This window comes from Lutzomyia longipalpis, chromosome 2 (assembly GCF_024334085.1).
Source record: "Lutzomyia longipalpis isolate SR_M1_2022 chromosome 2, ASM2433408v1".
NCBI classification, from domain to species: domain Eukaryota; kingdom Metazoa; phylum Arthropoda; class Insecta; order Diptera; family Psychodidae; genus Lutzomyia; species Lutzomyia longipalpis.
This window is the reverse complement of record NC_074708.1, coordinates 36313019-36336322: the sequence shown is the minus strand read 5'-3', so window position 1 is coordinate 36336322 and position 23304 is coordinate 36313019. Positions and strand designations below refer to the sequence as shown.

Sequence of the window (23304 nt, the reverse complement as noted above, 5' to 3'; positions counted from 1 at the left end):
ATATTTTAGGACTGCCTGATGCAGACAACGCGCGACAAGTCCGACAAGTTAATTTTTTTTATTATAATTTTCTTTCCAAAACTGTCTCATTTGACGGGAAAAATGTTGGATGTGAATAAAATTTGAAAAAGTTTCCTTTTCTAATTATCTGAAAAGACGGAAAATTCATCTAAAATATTTTTTAGTGATTCGTGTTTAAAATGCTGACGGATCTATTAAAAATTTTCAATGAGAAAATATTTTTTTTTACAATTCTTTCAATTTAATTGAAAGGATTTTTTTATTCTATTTAATCCAACCGAATCGTTCTTAATTTCAGATCTGTCAGCTTAAAATGTTTCAGTTGAATGCTTTAGTTTAAGTTAAAATTATTTTAAAAATAATTTATTTTTATAGAAAATATTTCATGTTAATTATTCCCCGATATTATTGAACAATTTTGCCATTAAACAGAGGTTATTAATAACCATCAGATTCGATAATTAATTAATTAAAAATCCATTGTATTGAAGAGAATTCAATTTTAAATTTCGTTAAATTTTTAAAACGAATTTTGCAATGAAATAAATTGAAAACTTTCCACCTCCTTTGCATAAAATGTTTAATTGAGAGACAAAATATTTACTTTTAGAATTAGAAGATAGAGTGAAGTGAAGAGCAAACAATTTTATGTGTCTGGATGCATTGTGATATAAATTCTTGAGGAGTAGAGTGGAGTTGTTCGTTTTGAGATGACCCAGTTTAAATGGAGAAAAGTCGCATCAGTCCTCAAGGATTTTCACATTTCCTTCCTCCTACATAAACTCCCACATTCATGATAAAACTATCAAAATTTCCCAATTTCCCCCTAAAGTTTTCAAGCATTTGGATGCAAAATCGTTTTTTTTTTAAAATTATTATATTGTTCAAAATTGTGGAGATTCTTTGAAAAGATTTGAATTGAAAATTCTCTTAATTGGCTTTTTAGTTTGAATTTTCACCAGAGTTGATTTTCCTGCAGAAATTCTCCCAAAAAGTTACTTAAAATCTTTCTTGTGAGACACAAAATTTTCCCACCAACCAGTGCCCCAGGGGGGTGTGTGAGAAATGCACCCCCGCACGTGCCTAAAAGAGCTCACATTGAGTCAATAAATGGTGGTGTAAGCGAAGAAGAGGGTGGTTTTAGTACGTGAAAGATTATTCGTTACAAAACTTTCTCGCGCGCATTTTCCATGTCGCCATGAAAAGCTTTTTGCACACGAAACTCACTAAAACTTTCCAATGTCTCCGTCGACGTGATAAATTCAATTCACTTTTCCTTCCATCACTTTTGGAAGGGAGCGCCGTGAGATGGGAAGAAGACTCGCGTCTGCGAAGATGAAAGAAGCTGCTTTTGGAGCATTTGAAATGCCTGAGAAAAATTTTCTTTGTCATGATAAATCTTCACTTTTCTTGCATAATCATGAATGCAACTTTTGGTACATTTCCTCCTTTTTTTTTGGCGGGAGCTTTTTCACTGTCCATGGCTGAGGAATTTTCCGGAAATGTTCAGGAAGCAGCATCGCGCGTGGGAGGTTTCGTTGAAAATGAGGGCATTCGGCAAATTTTATTCATACATCTCCCCCCTCGCGCGATGGAAACTTGAATACTTTCACGGGAACGTGAGGAACGGGGGAGTGGAAAAAGCTGCGGGAGAGTTGTGCGAAGAATGTCAATCAATTTGCATTTAAATTGAAGAGTTGGAGCGCGCACACCCAACTCTATAAGATGTCGCACATTATACGAAAGAATTTTCACACGCACCCCCGCATTTTTCCTACACCACGGGGGGTGGTAAATACATATATGTATGTAGATATTTATTAACTCCATCAGAACAAAGTTACAAAGAGACATGACAAAAAAATATATAAGAAGATAAAAAACTTTCATTGCTGAAGCAAAAATTGGGGTTTGTCACCCCATGGCGCTGCTAAAACACCTGCGGAATTCTACGGTATTGACGTATCAAATGGGGGAGAGGGCAAAAATAAAGAAAATATAAGAAGAAGTAGCCAATCAGGCAGCTTTACCTAGAAGTATTTCTCGAGGTTCTTCTTCATCTCATGGGGACTTGTGCTGGGTCCATGCCTCTCAGCCGGTTGACCTTCTTTGTCAATGATAAACTTTGTGAAGTTCCACTTGATGAAGTCAAACAGTGTCCCCTTCTGTTTGTTCTTCAGGTACTCAAACAACGGATGAGCCGTCTTACCATTCACGTCAACCTTCTCAAAGAGGTCAAACATGACCTTCCGATCGCGTATGGAGCACTCAATCTCCTCATTCGTTCCCGGCTCCTGGTGTGCGAATTGGTCGCACGGAAAGGCCAGGATACGTAATCCTGCAAAAAACGACATTTTAAGCTTTGTTTTGAAATATTATTTTCCTGAAATATATTTATTTAAAGCTTAAAAGCTCAAAGCTCAATAAAAAAGATGTCAAAGAATTATATGGGACTTATTTGCGTCAACTATTTATTACAAGGGGGGTTTATCTGGCGAATATTTTGGGCAACTTTAGTGCAAATTTAATTTGAACAGAGAATAAAAGCTTTTTTTTATTTATCAAGCGTCAAAAATAGTCAAATTATTATTTTTAATTAAATCTCTTCAAAAAGCTCGCAACTATTAGAACAACCATAAAAAGCTCCTTAATAGAAACTTTTTAATAGCAGAAAAAAATCACATTCTTAACACATCTTTTAATTGTTTTAACTTTAAAACTCAAGAGGTATTAAAAGAAAATCTCCAAAGCATGTCTTTCTCGTCCCTTACTCTCTGTGATGCTTTAGCACGTAATTAAAGTTTCTTTTTAAGGGACAAAGTATCTTAATTGTTAATTTATGTATATCTCGTAGCAGGATTAAAATGTAAAAGCTCCGCACTCTTTTGTTGCTTTTGTCTCCCAAAAAGTGCAGAGAAGAAGTAATTTTAGGGATGCAATACAATGAGGGTTGTATTTGGGAAGTAATTGCTTTTTAAGTACAGGCTCTCTCTCGCTCTTTTGCTCTCCCTTTTGGGAGTTATATGCAAAATTTGTTGAATCATCAAACACAGGTAAAATAATTAGTTTAGGAGTTCGCGAAATCTTCCACAGTGCACGAGAAATTAAGCTAAAACTTGGAAAGTAAATGTTCGTCTCAAGGGGGATTGCAATGTGATTTCATTTGGAAATTATATAGATACATATGTAGTTGGAGCTTGAAATAGAATATTATTTTATTTCAAAAGTTCTTAATTGGACTTGGAATTATGTAGAGAAACGTTTAATTGTGAATTTAGAATGAAATTGGAGCTTTGCACAGAGTCAAAATTACTCGAAAAGAGTTGACGATGGAGGCACCTGATTTTTTTATATAATCAAGACGTATTTTCTTCTAAGTTTTACCAACCTTTGGACTCTGCAAATTCATCGTAGAGTTCATTGAGCTCCTTGTAGTGTTGTGCAGTGTAGCCACACTTGGAGGCCACGTTGACAATAATAAGAGGATGTCCTCTATACTTCTCCAAACTAACAGGTTGCCCCTTAATGTCATTCACGGTGAAATCATACACCGACGTGGCGGTCTTTGGATCTCCCTGAGCAGCTGAGCACGCCATTACTCTGCAAAGAAACCAAAAAACGACATTTTAGCTCCACTTCTGGCCGACTTCTCTGGCCAACAAAGATTCCCTTTGGGGCAAAAGTTTCTCCCCGCCAAAACTTTGGTTGGAATATTCAATTTAAATTCTTTTCTATCTCAAGAATTTTTCTGCTTCCATTTAGCATTTCATTATTATACCCCATTCCCGCAACTGAGGCGCGAGATAATTAATCACTCTGAGAAGCTTTTTTATCGTGTTTCAGCACAAGGATAAAAAAGCCCACGCACTCCCTCTCTTGTTTTGTATGTGTTAATTTAGGGATTATTTTGGGCACGAGAAAATGGAGTTAGAGGGGGAAAATTATCTCAAAACATTTATGTAATTCAATTTATCGCCTGATTTTTCTTCCTTTCCCCCAAACGAGGTTAGAACGTGCGCGTGTGTGGGATGTTTAGGAGGATTTTCAATTTAATGCAAAGAGCGATGTTTTTGCTAAAAGCTCCAAAAGCTCTATCTGTGGATTTTTATGCATTCAATGGGGTTTATTTAATTAGAATGAATTTTCTCTCAGAATTATATTTGAATTAATTATGCGTAAAGATTCACTTTGAGACAATCCCATTATCATGCCTCGATGGTGCTTGATTTCTTGATTTATTTCCCATGCATTAGAACAGATAGGGTTCTCCAAAAGTGCAGTAAGGATTTTAATAATTAGAATTTTGAGAAATTATTTGTTTTTGAATAAAGTTCTAAATAAAAAATGCTGAGAAAATTTTTTTTTAAAAGCTCCTAAAAGCTCTACTAGAATAAAATAAAAAAAAAATGTTAAATTTAAAATAAATACAAACCACCCTCAAAAATGTTTTCTTCTCTTTAAAATCCTAACGAAATTATTTAATAAAATTGTTTAAGTAAAATATAAAAGTAAATAAAAAATAATCTTTAAATGAAACACCCTGTCTAGTAAATCCAATAATTTGTTATAAAAGAAAAAAAGTAAAGTAGCGACAAAAACTCAAGAAACTTTTCGACTTGAATAAAATGTCTTTTCTCAGAAAAATCCCCAATTTCAAGCGGAGTGGTGTGTGGAGAAAGGTGCGGAGGAATTTCATTGGCAGCACAATGAGGGATTTTTTCTGTTCTTCTGGGGGGGGGGGTGTGGGGGGATGTTAAAAGAGAATACCAAAGGGAATATTTTCGTGTAGGTAATTATAAAATTTTTCTTCTCTGTCACATATTTCCTCTGGGCTTGTTTCCCTACATGAACAATGTTTGAAAAAAAAAAAAAAAGATTCCAAAATACCTTGTGGTGGACAAAAGACGAAGAGCAACAAAAGCCGCTCCGAGAGCCCCAAATCTCTGCGTGACACGACAAACAACCATAATTTTCCTTCTTTTACCAAACCCCCCTGTAGTGGTGTGGGTGAAAAAGGAAAAACAGTGAATACACTCGAGGGGTTTTCTGTGTGTACGAGGGGGTGGCTTTTTATCCTCCGCCCTGACTATTATTGTAAATTTTTCCTTAAAATAATTCCCAGTTGAGCGATATTTTCCGTCTCAGTTGCTTTTCCGTGCCTGTGCGTCCTCTCGTCTTTTTTTTACGTTCGTTCGTTCCTCCCTCAGTGTTCAGCACAAAGACACTCTTGGCTCCTATATGGTTGGTAGAAGGGATGATGTGGTGCCTGATGAAGGTTCCCCTCAATAGAGCTGAAAATTAAATTAGCCCACACTAGAAATTTAATCGGAAAATCTTTTTTGGATTTGTTCTTTGTATTTCACTTTAATTTTTTCGAGAAATTTTATGGAAAAAAAATCCACATGAGGGGGCGGGTGGAAAGCAAAACAGCACAAAAGACAACCTTCAATCAATTATGGTTAATTTTTAAAGGTAAAAAAAAAACAACTAAAAGGTGGCTTAAATTAAATTTCTCACAGACGCAGGGGAAATTAATAGGAAATCCATGCGATGGGTATGGCCTATGTGAAATATTTAGTTGCGAAGAAACTCTGGGAAATTCTGTGCCGCCATGGTTTTCCCCCGAGAGAGGAAGTCTTGTGGGATTTCTTGAGGGCGTTTAGGGGTTCATCGTACCCCTCCACCCACCTGTGCACGTCTCCATGGAACACAAGAGATAGCTTTGTGATATTTCTTGCTGTGCAATGATGATAATTTTGGATGACGAAGGAAGAAAAAATAGCCATGGCAGGAGACTAAATGGCGAGGTGTGATTACAAGTTTATTTTTGTTCTTCCCCCAACAACAGAAGAAGAAGTTTCTTGTTCAAGAAATAAGTACATACACACATAGTACTTAATCCAATTATTAAGGCTCTACATCCGTCATTTGTTCCAGCAGTAAATTCATATACAGTGCGTGGGCGAAAGAGTAGAAGCAGGGTTAAATTTTGCTTAATAACTTTATTTTAAGTTTTATTTATTTTTATTTTGAAAAGAAAGCTTGTAAAAAAATGAAGGATATCAAAGAAGTTCCGCAAAACACAAGAAACCAAATAAGAAGAATTGACCGAAATTTCCAAATTTTTATAAAGAAATAGTATTTTTTACAATTTCTTCACAAAAATCTTTAATTACATCCAACATAATAATTAACCCTTAAAAATCCCGAAAGAAACATTCAAATTTAAACCGTTTTAACAAATCCAAAATCCTTTAGACTAAATAATAATTAATAAATCAAAATTTCCACCACAAAACTTCCCCATCGCTAGATATTGATTAAGCTTAAAATAAAAGAGGTGAAACCACCACACGATGAAAGGGAAAACCTTATTATTTCATCTACAGAAGCCCCATCGTCATCCCCAATGCTATGGGATTAAATTTTCTCGTTGAATCTTTTTTTGGTGGTCGGTACGATCCACGTGGATGGCTTCACCTCTTCATGATTGCACGGGAATTTCACGTGGTTGGATTTAAATTGAATTTTTTCGCACCGCACGAACTCTGCATTGTATCGCTTCATTCGTCCTCCATGGGGTTGAATAAAATTTTCAAGCTTGATTAGGGGATGGTGTGGGAATCAACGCTCGCGCGGGCAGGGGGTACAATTCCGTGGGAAATAATTTCACTTTAATGATGCGACGGGGTGAACGAAAAAAAAAGTATATGGAGGAGATTTTTGTGTGTGGACGAAGCCGCAATAAAGACGGACGAGGAAAATATGTCAGAATGATCGCTAGTAAAAAAAAAAGGAGGAAATTTAAGTGCCACCCCCGCCTCTAGATATCACGCTTTTTTCTCCTCTTTTTATTTCCATCCCCCGTAGCGTTCCACACGGAGGGATTCCCATAGAGAAAGAGATTAAAGAAACATGATTTGAGTTAATCTACATTTTCCAGAGACACTCTCTTTCTCACACTTTAACACACTTCGTCCTGTTGTTGGGGGGATTCTCTTCTTTTTTTCTTCTTCATCATCTTCTTTTTTTCTCACCCCCAATCCACCTTCCCCGCGGGGGCGCCAAGAAAAGGGGTTGACACCACACACACACTACAGTACAGGGGTTCGTTTCAGCTTGAATTCTTGCTTTAGATTTTGAAAAATGATTCAGAAAATATTGCTTAAAGAAGAAAAAGTTGAAGAGAAAAATGAGAATGTTGACGCCTTTTCGATAAAGCCAAGAAAATTGAATAAAATTGAATTTCCAAGTGAAAATATTACAATAAACGACTCCCAGGGACAATGCCAGTTGGATTTTTTAAGCTTTCCTGGCTTTCTATGTAAACTGCTGTCCAGCAGCCCTCTCTGACCCATTTATTCTTGTCTCCCAGCATACTCATGGGGGGTTTTAGGGGGTGAGAAAAACCACTGCAAATGTATCTTTCTCACATTTGCTTTTTTCCCATTTTTTTTAAACCAGGATTTGGGGTTTTCAAGTCGGAGTTTTCTTTTTTTTATTCAGTGAAAGAGAGGATAGAAAACAAATAGAAAAAAATATGGAGTAGTGTGGTGAAAGAATGTTCTTTTTTTTGGGATCTGTCGGCTTACATCTACCAAATATCTCTTCCATTGATGCTCAGCTCATGCCTTTTTTCCATAATAAAAATCAAACAGAGTTAATACGATTGTTCGAGTAGATGAGAGATTATTTAAGGATATTGAAAATAATTCAAAAAAGAATTAATTAAAGATGAAAAGATTATTGAATTTAAATCTAATAATTGGGCCTTATTCAACGACCAAGAAACCCTTAAAATTCGCTTGAAATCTTGAAATTTCAGGCCCGTTAATTCGTAAAAAAAATCAATATATTCGGCGAATAAACATCTCTTCTTTTTTGTCCTAAATAGGTTTAGATTGAGAAGAAAAGGCCTTAAAATAAAACTACCTAATTCAAGCCTGAAGAGTAACTAAATTTAAGCCGAAAAATGTTATTCAAAAGAAATCTTCTTCGAAAAGAAACGGAACGAATTAATTTCCTGATTATTCAAACAGAATATTGCTGACGGAAACAGAATATATTTTCCTGGCTCCTAAAAGTTTCATTAATTCAATTCTTGTTTCCAAACCAATTTGAAATTAATTCAAATCAATTCAAACCACAAAATTTGTCCAAATATAACAACTCTACACTTCTATCCTAAGGGCATGACTCTTGATGTAAATTTTTGTATTTTATTCCTTGAGAATAATAGATTGATCCCTGTCACTTTCTGGCCAAACTCTCACCACACCATCACATAATCCACACACTGGGCTATCATAATGATCATCAGTGTGTGATGAGGAGAGTGCTCCACGAGAAAGTTCCTCTTGACCTCAAGCTAGCAAACAAGCACATCCATCACCCACTTGCATGAGCCAAAAGTCTGCTCAAATCGTCTTGACGCGCAATGTCGGTGACAAAGACGACATGGAGGGTTACCAATTAAATTACATTATCTCCACGCACCCCCCTGAGGGTTAGGTGGTCGCCTCATACCCCGCATTGAAACTCTTTCAACCACCCCACAAGCATCAGCGGAAAAGCTAATATAACAAAAGGACCTTCGTGAAACTTTGTATACGAAAATTCCATGTATTTGATACTCTGTGTTTGAGTTGGAAAGTATGGACCAGAAACAAGGGATGATGACATGGCGTGGGGGGGGGATGTGACGTCTGGAAAAAGAGTTTTTCATCTCTCTGTCTCACTCTGAGTTCAAATGGAAAAATTATCAATGTTTTTTCTGACTTCTTCTTCTCTTTTTTCCTCCCCAACATTACCCTTTTATCCATAATATTTTTCTGCACGGTTGACTTCACACTACGCGAGAAGTTGGGAAAAAAGTGCTTCGAATTTCACGTTGACTATTCGTCGGAACTATGGGGGTAAACGGCGAGGAACATGATAATTTCCCTTTGTTATTCTGCCCTATATTTTCGATAAGCCTTCCCGAAGCAGAAGGTTATGCAGGAAAAAGGTGAAAAAGAGTGAGCAAAAGTTTCACTGAGCTTTAATTTTCCAATTTTCCACTATGGTTTCCATTGAAATTCACGGATTTTGTATTTTTGCAATGTATGCAATTTTTTTTATTCAATGATTTGAATTTTTAACGGCTAAAATTTGATTTTGATTGAAATTAAGCTTTCGGAATTAAATTATTCAGCTAAGATTTTTCATTAATTTTTCTTGCACGTCGTTGGTCTTATTTTATTCTAAAGGTACTGTACGTTCCTACACACTCCCTCCCTACTTTACCCCATTATACTCTATTTTAATCCACCATCCCCCCCCTCACTCTCCAAGCTCCTGTTTGCCAATCTCTCTGTGTATATAGAGCTCAATCGCAGGCGTGTTAATGTACAATATGTGAAAAAGAAGACAAGAAGGGCGGGTGGAAAATTCACATGAGAAGGACAAAAGGCTATGTATGAGAATGTCAAAGGATGATGAAAAGGGATTTTCAGAGCGAGCTATTTAAATCTCACCAGATAAACTCCATCTTTTCTCCACTGAAAGCCAAACTCCGGGGGCAAATTAAGCACAAAGGGGGTGGGTGGGAAATGCGAAACGAACTTTTCGAAACATTTCGCTGTTGCGTATTATTTTTTAATTGGCACCGAATCTCGTCTAGCATTCCGCAAATTAGACTTTTAATTAAATTGTGTGCGCTATATATAGAAGGAGTTTCGTTTCATTTTCCAAGAAGGACCCTAAAGTCGCGCTGAAGAAGAAAGTTTTCACCCAAACGGCGCCTTGGAGAATAAAATTCGAATTTAATTTGGTCAATATTTTGTAAAACTCTTTTTTCTTCTTGATGGCGAAAAACGGTAGGCGAAAAAAAGCGGAGAAAATGTAATTACTCAAAAAAAAAAAAAATAAGGGAGCAGCTCTTTTAGCTATTAATTGGACTTTCCGGATGGGTAAGGCCTGTGCTAGGGAAGCGCGGGAGAGAGAAAGAGAGGGGGAAACAGTCCAGGCGTCAAGTGGAAAAGATAAATAGATGGAGGGAAAGTGTTCAGAAAATCATTTAATTTGATGACACTCCAATTGAGCTTCTTAGCAAATTAATTAGGGAGAAGTCGGAGCCAAGCCCAATCGAATTGCAAACTTCCTCGTTTCCTCTCTCTCTCTCTCGCTTTGTACAAAGTCAAGAGGAAATCAAGGAAAATTTTGACACGTTGAACTTCTTGTTAAGGTGAAAATGATGATATACACACAAACCCACACAAAAAGGGGTCAACCCGTAAAAGCTCCACAAGAGGATGGGGAAATGGGATTCGGAAAGCCCTTCAAGTGAAAGTTTTGCTTCCAGCCCTCAAAATAAGCTTCATTTGAAAACCCGAATGCGTGTTTTTTTGCATCTCTCCGTGCTTCCGCCATCGGGGTGAGCTTATTGGAATTTCCCACAACACAACACACTTGGTGCTCAACTAACTTTTCATATGCTCCCCCATCACCCCCGCAACATATCCTCCTGATAAACAATTTTGATAAAAATGAACACCCCTCACGAGAAAATGTCGATTTTGGGGGAGGGAAGAATAATTGGTTACGTGAAGCATGTGGTTCAAGCGAGACTTTTTTTTTTCTCCTTTGGAGGAATATTATATTGAAAAAATGTGCTACAGAAATAGGTTTAATAACAAAACAGAAATGCTTATTGAAAAGGAGAATTTATATGAGGAAATAATGTTTTTTAATATTTATTCAGGGGAAATTGTTTTTTGACTAACGTGAAGGCAGGGGAGAAGAAAAAGCTGCGAAATTTACAACATATTTAAAACATTCCGGAAATTTATGTAATATTCAATTTAAAAGTAAATAAATTTTGTTAAAGCTTTCCACAACCTGAAGAGCCTGAAGAATATTCAAAAATCATTCGAAACGTTGTCTTTAGATTCTTTTTTCACTAAAAGATTTTGACAAAATGCCAAAATTGCTAATTGAAATTCAAAATATTATTGGAAAATTATGCTGAAAGCCGATGAACTAATTAATTGTAAGTGCGTAAATCAATAAAACCATAACCGCTTCACCAGAATGCAAAGCGTCGTAATTTGCACACCCAACAGTCATAAATATACTGACCCATCCTACATTGCCACCCTCCCCCATCCACCTAGCCGTTTCTGCCTCTTTCAGGGCACTGAAACCAACAATCCCAAAAGCTTTTAACCCCATATATTGGTATACATCAATCTCGGAGCGTTCTGGCGGAATCTCAGGCCGTACTGCATTTTTGTGAGCCGGAAGTTTGGTGGTGGTATGGTGGGCTTTCCCACCAACTACCACCGCCCTCCTCCCCAACCCTATGTATGCGAGGGTGTAGACCGTGGAGTGTATAACATAAAATTATACTTAAAATGAACATACAATAGGAAGAATTTTCGCAAAGAGAACCCCGAGAGAGAGAGGGATACATGGTGGAGGGTTCCGTCGTATTGATTTCGGATGCTGTGCGCAGGGGATACTTTTCCATATAACGCACGAGAGAGAGAGCGAGCTTTTCACCCTCTCTCTGTGCTTCGTGTGAGCTTTGGACTTGGTCGTAATCTGCCGATGATATTTCTCTGGCACACGGGGTTGTAGGCTCACAAATACACGTGAGGAATGTATAGGAGGGTGGTTTTTTTGTTGTTGCAAAACTTGTGGAAAGGCAAGAGAGCAAAAGCTCAGTGCGAAAGCTCCCCCGGAAGCCATCGGTGTGCGTGCGAAAGAGACCGAATTGTTTCGTGGTGTGATAACTTTGTACACTGGTACCCCATCAGTGTTGGTTGGATTGTGTTGGAGAGAGCAAAAGGAAATCCACGGAAAAGTATAGAGAGAGAGCTTGTGAGGAAATTTTTTCCCTTCAGTTTATTTACTGTGTGCAGTGGAGCTAAACGCGAAGTCGTCTCATTGCTCCATTTCTCACTTTTTTTCCAACACACAACACACAAGAACACCTTTTCATCCCACATCTCTGCACCCCTCGTTGCACACGAGGGTGGGCATACAGGGATAGCGCGGGATCCTAACCAATTGTGGGATTCCCCGGAGCCCCAAAGCGGAAGCCCCCGTTTTTTCGAGGAAGTGCAAAATTGCTTAAATCAATTCTTTTTTTCAAGAGCCAAAAAAAGCTCCAAAATTTTGTGAGTGTGTGATAGGGAAAAAAATCTGTGTGTTGAAGTGAAAGTTTGGGGCTGATTTTTGGGAGCAACAAAAAAAAAGGATTCTTCGCCAGAGGAAGCGCACACGTTGAAATTTGCAACGGGAAAAGTGGGATAAGTTGCGTGTGCAAAGAAGGAGCAACAAGGGGAGTTTCAATCGATTTTTCCACCGAATTTTCTTCACTGTGCCAATGTAAAAAGGAAGAGAAGTAGAGAAGAAGACAAACTTTCCGCAACAGCAACTCGCACAAGACCAATCCAGGCTAATTAAGTGAATTGAACGTGAAAAGGGAGGCAAAGTTCCACAAACGAGAGATGACTTCGGAGAATTTCACACCCCTTGTGGAGCTGAATGTAGGCGGGGTGCACTATTCAGCATCACTAAAGACCCTCCGCGCGGACGAAGATTCCCTCCTGGCGGAGATTTTCACAGGAAGTGCCGGAGACATTGAGAAGGATGCCAAGGGGCGCTACTTCCTCGATCGCGACGGTGTTCTCTTTCGCTACATCCTCGACTACCTACGCGATGGCACATTGACACTACCCGAGGGTTTTCGGGAGAATGATCGTTTGCGACGTGAGGCTGAGCACTTCCGCCTTGCGGGGCTGCTCAAATGCCTCCAGGGCTTGGCTGAGGCAAGACCAGCAGGATGCATCACCGTCGGCTACCGTGGGAGCTTCCAATTTGGCAAGGATGGGCTGGCTGATGTGAAATTCCGCAAACTCTCACGGATTCTCGTGTGTGGACGCGTTGCCCTGTGCCGGGATGTTTTTGGTGATACCCTCAATGAATCCCGTGATCCCGACCACGGTGGACCAGATCGCTACACTTCACGCTTCTTCCTCAAGCACTGCTTCATTGAGCAGGCATTCGATATGCTGCAAGAGCAGGGATTCCGCCTGGCAGGGAGCTGCGGTTCCGGGACAGCTGGTGCTGCAACTGAACTCAAACCCGGTGTGGACGTTGAGGAGAATCGATGGAATCACTACAATGAGTTTGTATTTATTCGCGACTAAAGGTGCGTGTGCAAAGAGGGAGACTTGTGAGCCTGGCTTATTTGGGACTTACCACCCCTAGTGGCCCGGGGAAAGATTGTAAAAGCCAAGAAGAGACAAAAGAGCTTTTCTGAATTTTTTCCAGAGTTATGGGAGAAATATTGGAAATTCTTTTGATTTTTTTTTAGTAAAATATTTCTGAATTTAACTATTTGATTCTTGGTTTTAAAAACTAAAAATTATATCAATTAATTCCATTTCAAAGAACTAATAAAAGAATATTTAAAATAATTTTGTAAACTAATCAATTTTTGTTTAGAAAATGAAGCGAAAAATTCATTCAAAAATTGGACAAAATATTAAAATTCTTTTGAAAATAAGAAAGAAAGAATATTATAAATGCAAAAGAATCCACTAATCGTGAAATAGAAAGTTTTTTTTAAAATAATTATATAATGTGCTCCAATATTTCTCACACAGCTCTGTATACTTCCTACGGGAAAACTAAAAATTTCTTCCCACCTTTCTCTAAATCTCTGTGATTCCTCCTCAAGCTTCAAAATCAATTTATTGATTTTCTCTTCCTGAAGCTCCACACGGAGCTTTTAAAGTTTTCTTTTTAATTTTCTACAAACGCCCCTTAAGGAAATAGATAAAAATGCACCAAAAATATTAAAGAAAAAAAATTATTATAAAAAAATTTTCAATCAAAAAATTCTTTTTAAGATTTTTCTTTTGAATTTAGAGGAAAAATCCAAATAAATCCTCTTGTATTTTTTTTTGAGAAGACACACAAACCCCTTAAATGTAATTGTGATAAAAAACACCACTTTTAGGACATGAAGATATTGTCTATATATAACTTACTTTAGAAGAGATAAAAATTGATGAAAAGAATGCGAGAAGAATATTAAAAAATAAATAAATAAAAAATAGTTTCTCCGTAGAGAAGGATTTTTTTCTCCGAAAAATATGTAAATACATATTTTATTATAAAGAAAAACTAAAAGAAAAATTTACGTAACCTCATTGATTAAAAATAAAGCTCTTTAGTTTAAACTTCCTATTTTCCATCACAGCCAGTGTTAAAGTTTATCATGAGAGAAATTTACGAATTATCGAGAGAGTCATAATTGAGTTAATAAAGAGAGTTTAAAGTGAAAATTCAATGGAAACTTGACTTTCTAACTAGAGCTCCTACACACCTCGTTAAATCTTCACTGAAAGTTAAATTTTCTTCCCCTCCCTAGCCCCCCTCAAGAGATAATTAATGACTTAATTTTGGAAACTGATAGTACATAATGATTACAACTAAATATACATTTAAAGAAAATGATAAATATATAGACGAAAGAATAAATGAATAAAAAATGAATATAAATCTTCAAGTATATATTTAAAAATAGATAAAATTGCTATAATAGAAGAAAATAAAAGAAAAAAGAAAAAAACGAAAATCAACAAAATGATGTGCTAAATGGTGAGATTAGTGTAGTGATTAAGTCAGTCATATGACGATAAAACCTCTGGAATTGTGGGTGGAAGTTTTTCAATTCCTTTTCCACTTTTTTTTTCTTTTCATTTAATGAGAAAAGAGACCGTATCACTCCACCCTCACCTAATGAGAAATGAATCTCCTTTCAAAAACCTATAAATGATAAATAAACTGAGACACAAGCGACCCATAGAAAAATGGATCATAACTAATAAGTATGATGACAGCAAAAAAGAAATCTTAGTTTAAACTTTCAGTGGATTTATGAAGAAGTAAAGAAAAATGTAAAGGAGGAAGAAATCCAAAATATAAAAAAATTGTGGGATATTGTAGCTAAAATGGAGGATTCAACAATAAAAAGAAAATATAGTAAGAATTGATGATATAGAGTAAAAAAAAAATGGAAAGTCGTTTCATTTCAATTCAAATCCCATTCTCAACATTGATTTTACACGCACACAGGCACATGGGAAAAAACAAACACACCCACACAGAGCCGTGTTGATGACCCGAACACTTCAATTTATTCCAATTGTCTGCGAGATCTGTCTCCACAGTCATCCATCTCCATTGAAAACTCATTGATTGGGTCACCACCCCATCCGAGGTTTTCCTCTTTCAAAATGATTAAACGATTGGCAAGTTGGTTTGAAATTGTAACACAAATTTTCTTTTCAGCCACGCAGAGGATTTTCCCTTTCCCTCTCCCTTTGCATTTGAATTTGCTTTACAAAGTCAATTTTCATTTCTTTCTTTTCTTTTTCATTGGAAGGAAACCAATCTGACTAATCCTAACGATTAAATGGGAGAAAAACCAGACGAAAGATAAATTGTCTCAATTAGACAAATTATCTAATAGAAAGTCGAAGACATTTCATTTTTTTTCAACATTTTCTGATTCTAATTTTAAGTTATTCGATTTTTATTTTAGGAAATTTAATCAAAAAATTGACATTAAAAGCTTTTATGATTGAAATTCAAGCTTTTATCTAATTGAATAATTATAATATATCAGTTGAACAATTATTAAGAAAAACATTTATTGAAACCACTAAAATAACATAAAAAAAAGTTTTAAACCATATAACCATAAAGAATGAAATAATTAACTCTTTCGCGTCCACATGAAACATAGATACATTGAAACCTGTGATCATTTTAAAGCGATATTTATTTTGTAAATGCCCTCAAAGACCATTTCAGAGTCAAAACGTCTTCTTTGGCCTTTTCTACGTAATCTTAACGTATTTCCAACTCGGAAAAATAATTAAATTCATTTAAATTCAAGAAAATAAAATATTTCACGTTTGGGTCAGCGTTTGACCCAAAGGACGCGAAAGGGTTAAGTTGAATTAAGTTTTTCATTTGATCCTCAAAAAAAAACTTTCATCAAACTTGCAAGCATCTGATAGGGTTTCAATTCAATTCCAACTTCCAAATTCTTCTAATTAGTTCAAATTTTAAATTTTTGTATTTTATTTAAAAATTTTAATAACTAATTTTCGAAAAAAAAGGAATTTTTCAAATTATTTGAGAACATTCTGTACTAACGCATTAGCTCTCCATCTCTCTAACAGAATTAATTTTCATTGAATTCACCAATTTATTGAATCAATTTGATATTCATCACCACGTCCATTCAATACCACGCTCTTCATTGAATTTGCTTCTGCATTTTGTGCAAAAGTTGCATTATATTGCAGCTTATTCTTCGAACCACCAACCCCGTTCTATATACGAGTTGCCAGGCGAGAAGCGATAGGCTGGCTGCTGCACGGAAACAACATAGTGTTGAATGAATGTGCATTTGATGGAAATTAGAGTGCGAGAAAAATAGGGAATATGCGGAAGAGGTAGTAGGGTTGGTTGGTAGAGAGAGGGAGACTGGGAAATGCAGCAATTTCCGCCAGTTGTTCCTGAAATAGAAAGAGATCCGGAGAATTGCACTCGCCTTCCTCATTTCATTCTCAATCACTTCCTTGTGCTTTCGATTGCAAAATGGCATATGTATGGAAAGAGGTTGGTAAGGGGAGGGCGGGGGGTGATAGGGGGCAAATGGGGAGGGTATGGGGTTGGTGGTTCAGAACAACATTTGCATCGGAATGTTCTGCATGAGCTGTGAGCACCAAAAGCGTCCTCTGTGTGTGCTGTGTTACCCCCGCAAAAGAGGGTGCGGACACACAAGATGGAGAGGAAAATGTGTGTGTGACATAATTTTCCTCTTATTGTCCTTTTGTCCAACAACACGAACTATAATTCTGGCTAAAATGTGTTCTATTTTCATTCTCAACAATACACCTAACACAACCCCAAAAGTACCCACTTTAAATTACCACGATAGTTTACAAAATGCCCTCTGGCAGTGATGTTAATGGGTTTTGATTCATAAAATCAGAATTAATATTTGAAAACTCTCTTACTCATGATATGGGGGTGAAAACACATCGATGATTTGTTGAAATTGTTTGAAGAGCTTTGAAGGTAATTATTTCATTCTATTTATTCATTCTATTCGAATTTCTTTGCTTTTCAAGGAAAGTTTTGTATTCAAAGAAGCAAAAAAATGATTATTTAATTTTCATTTCCTGTTTCCAATAAAATGATTATGTTTGAATTATTATTCTATCGATAGAAGCTTTTCACTTCCATTCAAATCAGAGCTAAAACCGCCATATTAGCTATATACTTGTGTTATGTACAATATAAAAGCTGTGTCTGAAAGAAACACAGCTTAAATATATATCAATCCCAATTCCTTAATTTACCTCTCCCGTGAATCAAACACGCTCCAATTTCTAAAAATTTTCATGATTATGGTGGGAATTTTCATTGTTCCACCCTCCGCATTGATTGACGGTGTGGTGCTGTGGAGGAAGTTTATCAGCACATGAAAGGAAATTTCATTCCAAACCCTCCACATATACGAAATTTCTCCCGTAGGAGATAAGTAAAAAAAAAAAACGAAGCGGAATCCTCTGTGCATTCTTCACTTTCCAAATTGCGGGTGGAGGGATTAAGGAGGAGCAACCCCATTGAATTAGATTTATGCAAATGCATGGAGAAAATTGTGCACACGGATTAACTACATGGGTATAAAGAGAGAGAGAGTTATAAATGGGAAGAAAATGCGGAAGGGAAATTAAAATTCAGAGTAAAAAAATATGAGGGAAGGTGGATGAATTTTAGGGAGGAAAAGGGTGGAATTCTTCGCGTGCACCCCCATCGAAATTGACTTTCCCAACGGAGGAGAGAAAGCTCATGAGTTGATGACACGCAGACGAGGGTGGGGAAAAAGCTCATACAGTGATCTCCTTTGGCAGCATTATATTGAGAATTTATTGCACTCCATGCGAGAGAATTCTTCGCTATTGTCGTGAAAATCCCCATTTCCCGTTGTAAAATAGTTCCATGAGGAGGTTGTATTGCGACTGGGGATGGGGCGGGGGGTTGTAATGCAGATGGGTGGGCTTTTTTTTTTGTTAAGGAAAGGGGGAGCTTTCAGCACCTGAGAACTCACAATCCGCCCTTTTTGGAGGAATTGTGTAAAAAGGAAAAAAATAGGTGAATGTTTATTTCGATAGCATAAAATATATCGTGAATTGGAATTGTCTGCCGCATTTGTATTCCTATAATATTGGTTACCCTGCAGATTCGTTGTGTTTTTGTTCACTTTGGAAATTCTTTAGAGATGTGTAGAAGAAGAATTATTGTGCTCTTGAGTTTGAAATGAATTTAATGGGTGTTAGAACAGAAAGGAAGTTTATTCATTTTAAGAACTTTTCATACAATTTGAGGAAAATAACGGAAAATATTTTTAACAGAAAAAAGTTGAAGAGGATAATAAAGAAAAATCATAGCGCCTCGATCTTGGTGTCCAACCAAAATAATACAATAAACATACCTCCTCTAGCATATGGGTAAGGCGAGTTCAAGAAGGGAAACAATTCTAACAACATGATTCTATTTCTGCGAGAGGTATAGAGAGAGAAAAAAAACGTTGGTTATTTGCGTTGAGTGGCAGGAAAAGGTGGTAAAATAGAACCCAGGGGTATGGGGAAGAATATGATGGTGTATAAATAACAAATTGAATTCTCGAGAATGATTGATTTCCAGTCACTTGAGTCACATGCACACACAGTTCTCCTCTACTATATATCCCCCAGTTCCCCCAATATATACACCAATTGCTGCCAAAGACAAACAGAGAGAGAAAAAAAGCCCGTGATTGCCTCACTTAACTGGCTTTGTGTTTACACGTTGAAAGAAAAAAAAACACAAAAATGCGAGCATCAAGCAGAAAAAATCCGTGGGTTCCATCCGGTGCGCCCGGAAGAGAAAATATAATTTTAATAAAATTATATAACATACATAATTCAGCAGGTGCGGAAAATGGGGTACATTTTTGACACCGAAAGACCATATTTCCTGAAATGAATTTAAATATATTTTTGGAATCACAAATCCCGCCATGGGGGCACATGTATTTTCATTACGCCTCATTGGGGGCGCAGAGGCTGCCAAATGCATTTACACACACCCCCGCACAAAATGACGGATTGCACTTCATAATTTATCACAAGCTGTGCATACATCTGTATGGGGGGATGCATCCCCTTTAGCACAAATTTCAACTTTGACGTTACACATGGTGATGGGGAATTAAATAGTAATGTGAGGCGGGAGGGTGGTATTATATGAAATTTATTGATAAATGTAACACATGTTTCGTCTATGTTTGAATTTTATTCAAAACTTCCAAGGGAGGGCTTTTAGGCGTTCGCTTTCGCAGTGTTTTGCTCGCACTCAAAAACAATCCCACGACGTGGCAGACATGCCTGACATTTGCTTCTTTGCCAAGTTCTCTCGCACCCAATTCACCCACTTTCTTCCATTTTGGAGTTGAGCACACACACCCCTTCATGTGACAACCTCTCAAGGCAGAAAATGCTTCGGGGGTGGTTTGTGCAAACTTCAACACGGAATAGAACAATCGAGTGTGCGAAAGTTAGATTGAGAGCAGGAGAGTGCAGGAATTTTGCCTAAGGATTTGGTCTGTTGTGTATAGATTTGAAAAGCTTCTGGGTTTATCAAAATCGATTAGTTAGAGTGCTTAAAAAATTTCAAAAGCTTCTTGGAATTCTGATAATCAGAATAATAGGGGATGAAGCTGAAGCCTGATTGTGTTAAGAAAAAGCTCAAAATATCTTATTTGGCAACAAAATAGAGCAAAACAGCCTAATAAATGTTTATACTGTGGGAAATTTACTCTAAGAATGACCTAAAGAACTTTGTTCTATCTCTATGAGAAATACAATATTTTGAGCTTTTTTTTTTTGACCACCGATTCTGCTATATTAACCCCAATCTCGTCTTGAGATTTAATTTTCATTTCATTCTAAAAATTCGTATTTTTTTAAAAATAATTTAAAAGTTCTAAATAGAGAGAATTTCTTTGAGAATAAGAAATAACAGAGATTCGAGAAACTATATAGAGAATAATAAAAGGTAACTTTGAGATTTCCCTAAAACTTTCGAACTATGTCATGCATCAAAAAGCTCTACTAAAGCTTACTCTCAAATTAAGCTCAAAATTACATAGAATTTCATTATAAATCATCCCCTAATAGAAGGATAAATAGAAGGATAAACTTTTCCACTGAAGTATTTTCTCCCATTCTCCATGTTTGTTACAAAACAACCGAAAATATCACATTCAACGCTGTTTTCCAGTTTATTAATTCAATTTCTCAACCTCAAAGAATTTTCAAGTCAACCATCATAAATTATATATGTACATACATATGTATATTTTTCTATTTAAACATCAATCCATCAGAAGGAGTATATTTTCTTGTAAAAGTACATTACTTTTGTGAGATTGATAGGGCAATTTAAATATTGAGGCACTGTGGAATTCTTGATATCTCTCCTCCAGCGTACGCCGTTTTAGCAAAAGAAGAAAAGGGGGGGGGGGTGGTTGGGAGAAATCTCCAAGAGAGAGAGGCAGAAGAAATACAGACAAAATTGACATTCACTGGGAAATATTAAATAAAATCCCACAAAGAAGCGGCGAGATTTCGGGATGTCAGAAAAATTCTTCCAACCCAATTCACGGAGAGGAAAATATTTTTGTTGGAGGAAAAAAAATACTTAATAAAAAGGATTATTTTGTTCGTGCTCTGGGTGGAATTGATTTCGCTGAAACCCATACGCCCGCAGGGGGGTAAAGGCAAAAGTTCAAATATTGAATTGCAACAGCAATTGCACATTGGATTTGCTTCAATTTTGCGGAAAACTCAACGCAAGTGGTGTGGAAGAAAAGTCTCAGCGGAGGACTTTTTCGTCGTAGATTTTCCGTATATATTTGCCCTATTTTGTGGTTCGTTTTTCTCCCACCCACCGGGAGGAGGGGAAAGGGTTAAATGGTCGTGATGTGAATTTTTCACCAAAAGCATCTCTCCAACATTTGCCCGATTTATTCATGAGGAGTTGTTGCTGTAAGCAATTTTCCGATAAGTAGTTTCCCCCACACCCCCACAACACGGTGAGTTTGGGATTAATTGATGAGGCTTCAGGTATATATAAGAGCGTTTAATTGCCTTTAGAAATTCATAAGTTGCGGAAATTGGTCCAGGGAGTTCTCTCCTTTATTCGGCATTCACGTATTCCTCTCAAAGTCAAACATCTCATTTGTTCTCTCTATTCTTTATCAACGATTTTACATTTTTTTTTCATCAAATAAATACTCCGGTATGCCAATTAATTCCATAAAATTAAATCCCTTTGCACGCGGAATAAAAAGGAAAATCCTCCAAAGTGGAAATGCATTAGAAAAACCCTTCCTCCCACCACCGGAAAGGGCGCGTAACGAAGGAGTGGGAAAAGCACGAAAGAAGCAAAAAAAAAACGGCGTGTAAAGTTAAAGAATAAACATAAAATAGAGGAGGGCGAAAGAAGAGAGGGCGGGAATGACAAGAAAAGGGGGTGCGTTTTATTTTCTTCAGCCTAATCTCAAATCCGGTGATTTTGGTGATTTTTATTTACTCCCCCAGTTGTACCTTCCCAACCCCCTGACACGCATAAGCAACACCCATCCACCCACAACCCCACCCCCATATCACATTCCCCAAGAGCAATCAATTTTCAGTGTGCAACAAATTCGTTTGGGGGTGAAGCTTTTCCCTACATTTTGGGGGAGCTTTTTAGTACAGGCCCGAAGAGCTTTCAGGGGAGGTTTCTTTTATAAATTTTCTAAGCAATGAAAATATTTTATTCTTGTGGTTAGACAAGAGATGGCGCTGTACCAATGAAATCTTTAATGCAGAGTTGTGAGCCGATGCATTTCTAACCCTTACAGGACTAAAATCTTGAACAAAATATCTTTAATGGGTTAAGTAAAGTTTTTATTTCGGATTAGTTTTAGGCGATAAATACGGATTAATAGATTTTTTTCCATTATTAAACGAATATTGTCATAAAAGGGTTAAAAATCCTAAAATATGTTATATGTTACAATGGACTTGTAATTTTTTTATTAATCATTTTATTTTAATTGCAAAATGTTGTTTTATGATTTTTTTCTCAAACTTAAAAAAGCTTTTTAACCCCTACATTAAATATTTAAAATATTAGATTGTTTCATATCAATCTAAAATTCTTCAAAAATAAAAATGAGAAATTTATGAAAATCATTCAGTAATATTATCGAATAATCATTAAAAATAATTTGTTAAAAGCTTGTAAAATTTATTTAAAAAAAAACTATTCAGCCGCCTCTTCGGCTCACAAGGGCTTTCCCTTTACATAAAATACTAAAACTTCTGTCATAATAAATTCTACTGGATTTCTAATCAAATTGGATTGATGAGGAATAATTCAGTGACTTTTCATTTGCCCTCTAAAAAAAGTCATAAATTTTTAATGAAATCGATTTTTTTCAGTAGTTTTTCACAAACAAATCCGCCGCATAATGAGCTTCATGACAGCAAGTAATTTACTTTTTCTTTTGCAACAATCATTTTAAATTGCCACAGATCAAAAATTCAAAGTCCACGAATTATTAAAACATATTTACATTCTTCTGTTATCACAAGAGTGGGATGACACATAGAAATTATTTTAAGAATTCGCAATTATCTTGTTAAACTTTTTTTTTTGCTAAAGCAATTTTGGCGAATTTTTCCATTAGAAAGGGGGAAATTCAATTTTTCTTTTTGTGGGAGAAATTAGAAATGACCTCACCTTGTTTTGCAGATTTCTTAGCAGACAGATGTTTTTCGTTTCACACTTTGATGAATTTCTCTCAATTTCACGATGAATTTCACAATAATCACTTCGTTTTATCTCAAAAAGAAACACTCAAGTGCGATTTGTGAAAATTTTGTGCTTGTCACTGGGATGTTTTGACAGTTAACCGGCTGTCAAGATAGTTCAAGGGTCAGTTTTCTATTTTTATTACGCACTGAGAATTGAATTGAGCTACTTGCTGGTAGAGAGAGCTGCCGGATTTATCCGTTGAGTTTAAAATCTCAATTTCTTAATATTAAGATTAAAAAATTTTAAGTATTAGGACTAGATTTTATAAGATTAAGAAAACAGATAAACAAAGCCTTA

The 23304-nt window shown here is 36.4% G+C and overlaps 2 protein-coding genes across 3 annotated transcripts; one reads left to right on the top strand and one right to left on the bottom strand.

Moving 5' to 3' along the window:
- Nucleotides 1-1825: 1825 nt before the first annotated feature.
- On the bottom strand, nt 1826-23106 carry LOC129790520 (uncharacterized). 2 transcript variants are annotated; one of them, XM_055828026.1, is made up of 4 exons: nt 22933-23106; nt 4909-5312; nt 3410-3621; nt 1826-2359 (listed from the first exon to the last, which is right to left on the bottom strand). In XM_055828026.1, the coding sequence occupies exons 2-4, from the start codon at nt 4986-4988 to the stop codon at nt 2052-2054; spliced, it is 600 nt and encodes a 199-aa protein (XP_055684001.1). In that variant the 5' UTR covers nt 4989-5312; nt 22933-23106; the 3' UTR covers nt 1826-2051. The 2 variants fall into 2 exon arrangements, with proteins under 2 accessions (XP_055684001.1, XP_055684003.1); XM_055828028.1 differs by lacking the exon at nt 4909-5312 and having other exon boundaries at nt 22933-23087.
- LOC129790519 (BTB/POZ domain-containing protein KCTD12) lies at nt 7495-14529 on the top strand. The gene has a single exon (XM_055828025.1). The coding sequence runs from the start codon at nt 12516-12518 to the stop codon at nt 13215-13217; it is 702 nt and encodes a 233-aa protein (XP_055684000.1). The 5' UTR covers nt 7495-12515; the 3' UTR covers nt 13218-14529.
- Nucleotides 23107-23304: the final 198 nt, after the last annotated feature.

Excerpts from the sequence above, each read along its gene's own strand:
- LOC129790520 (XM_055828026.1), bottom strand. The coding sequence starts at position 4,988 with ATGGTTGTTTGTCGTGTCACGCAGAGATTTGGGGCTCTCGGAGCGGCT. Across the intron at positions 3,622-4,908 it reads CGTCTTTTGTCCACCACAAG|AGTAATGGCGTGCTCAGCTG; the intron begins GTATTTTGGAAT and ends GTTTCTTTGCAG. Across the intron at positions 2,360-3,409 it reads TGAATTTGCAGAGTCCAAAG|GATTACGTATCCTGGCCTTT; the intron begins GTTGGTAAAACT and ends CGTTTTTTGCAG.
- LOC129790519 (XM_055828025.1), top strand. The coding sequence starts at position 12,516 with ATGACTTCGGAGAATTTCACACCCCTTGTGGAGCTGAATGTAGGCGGG.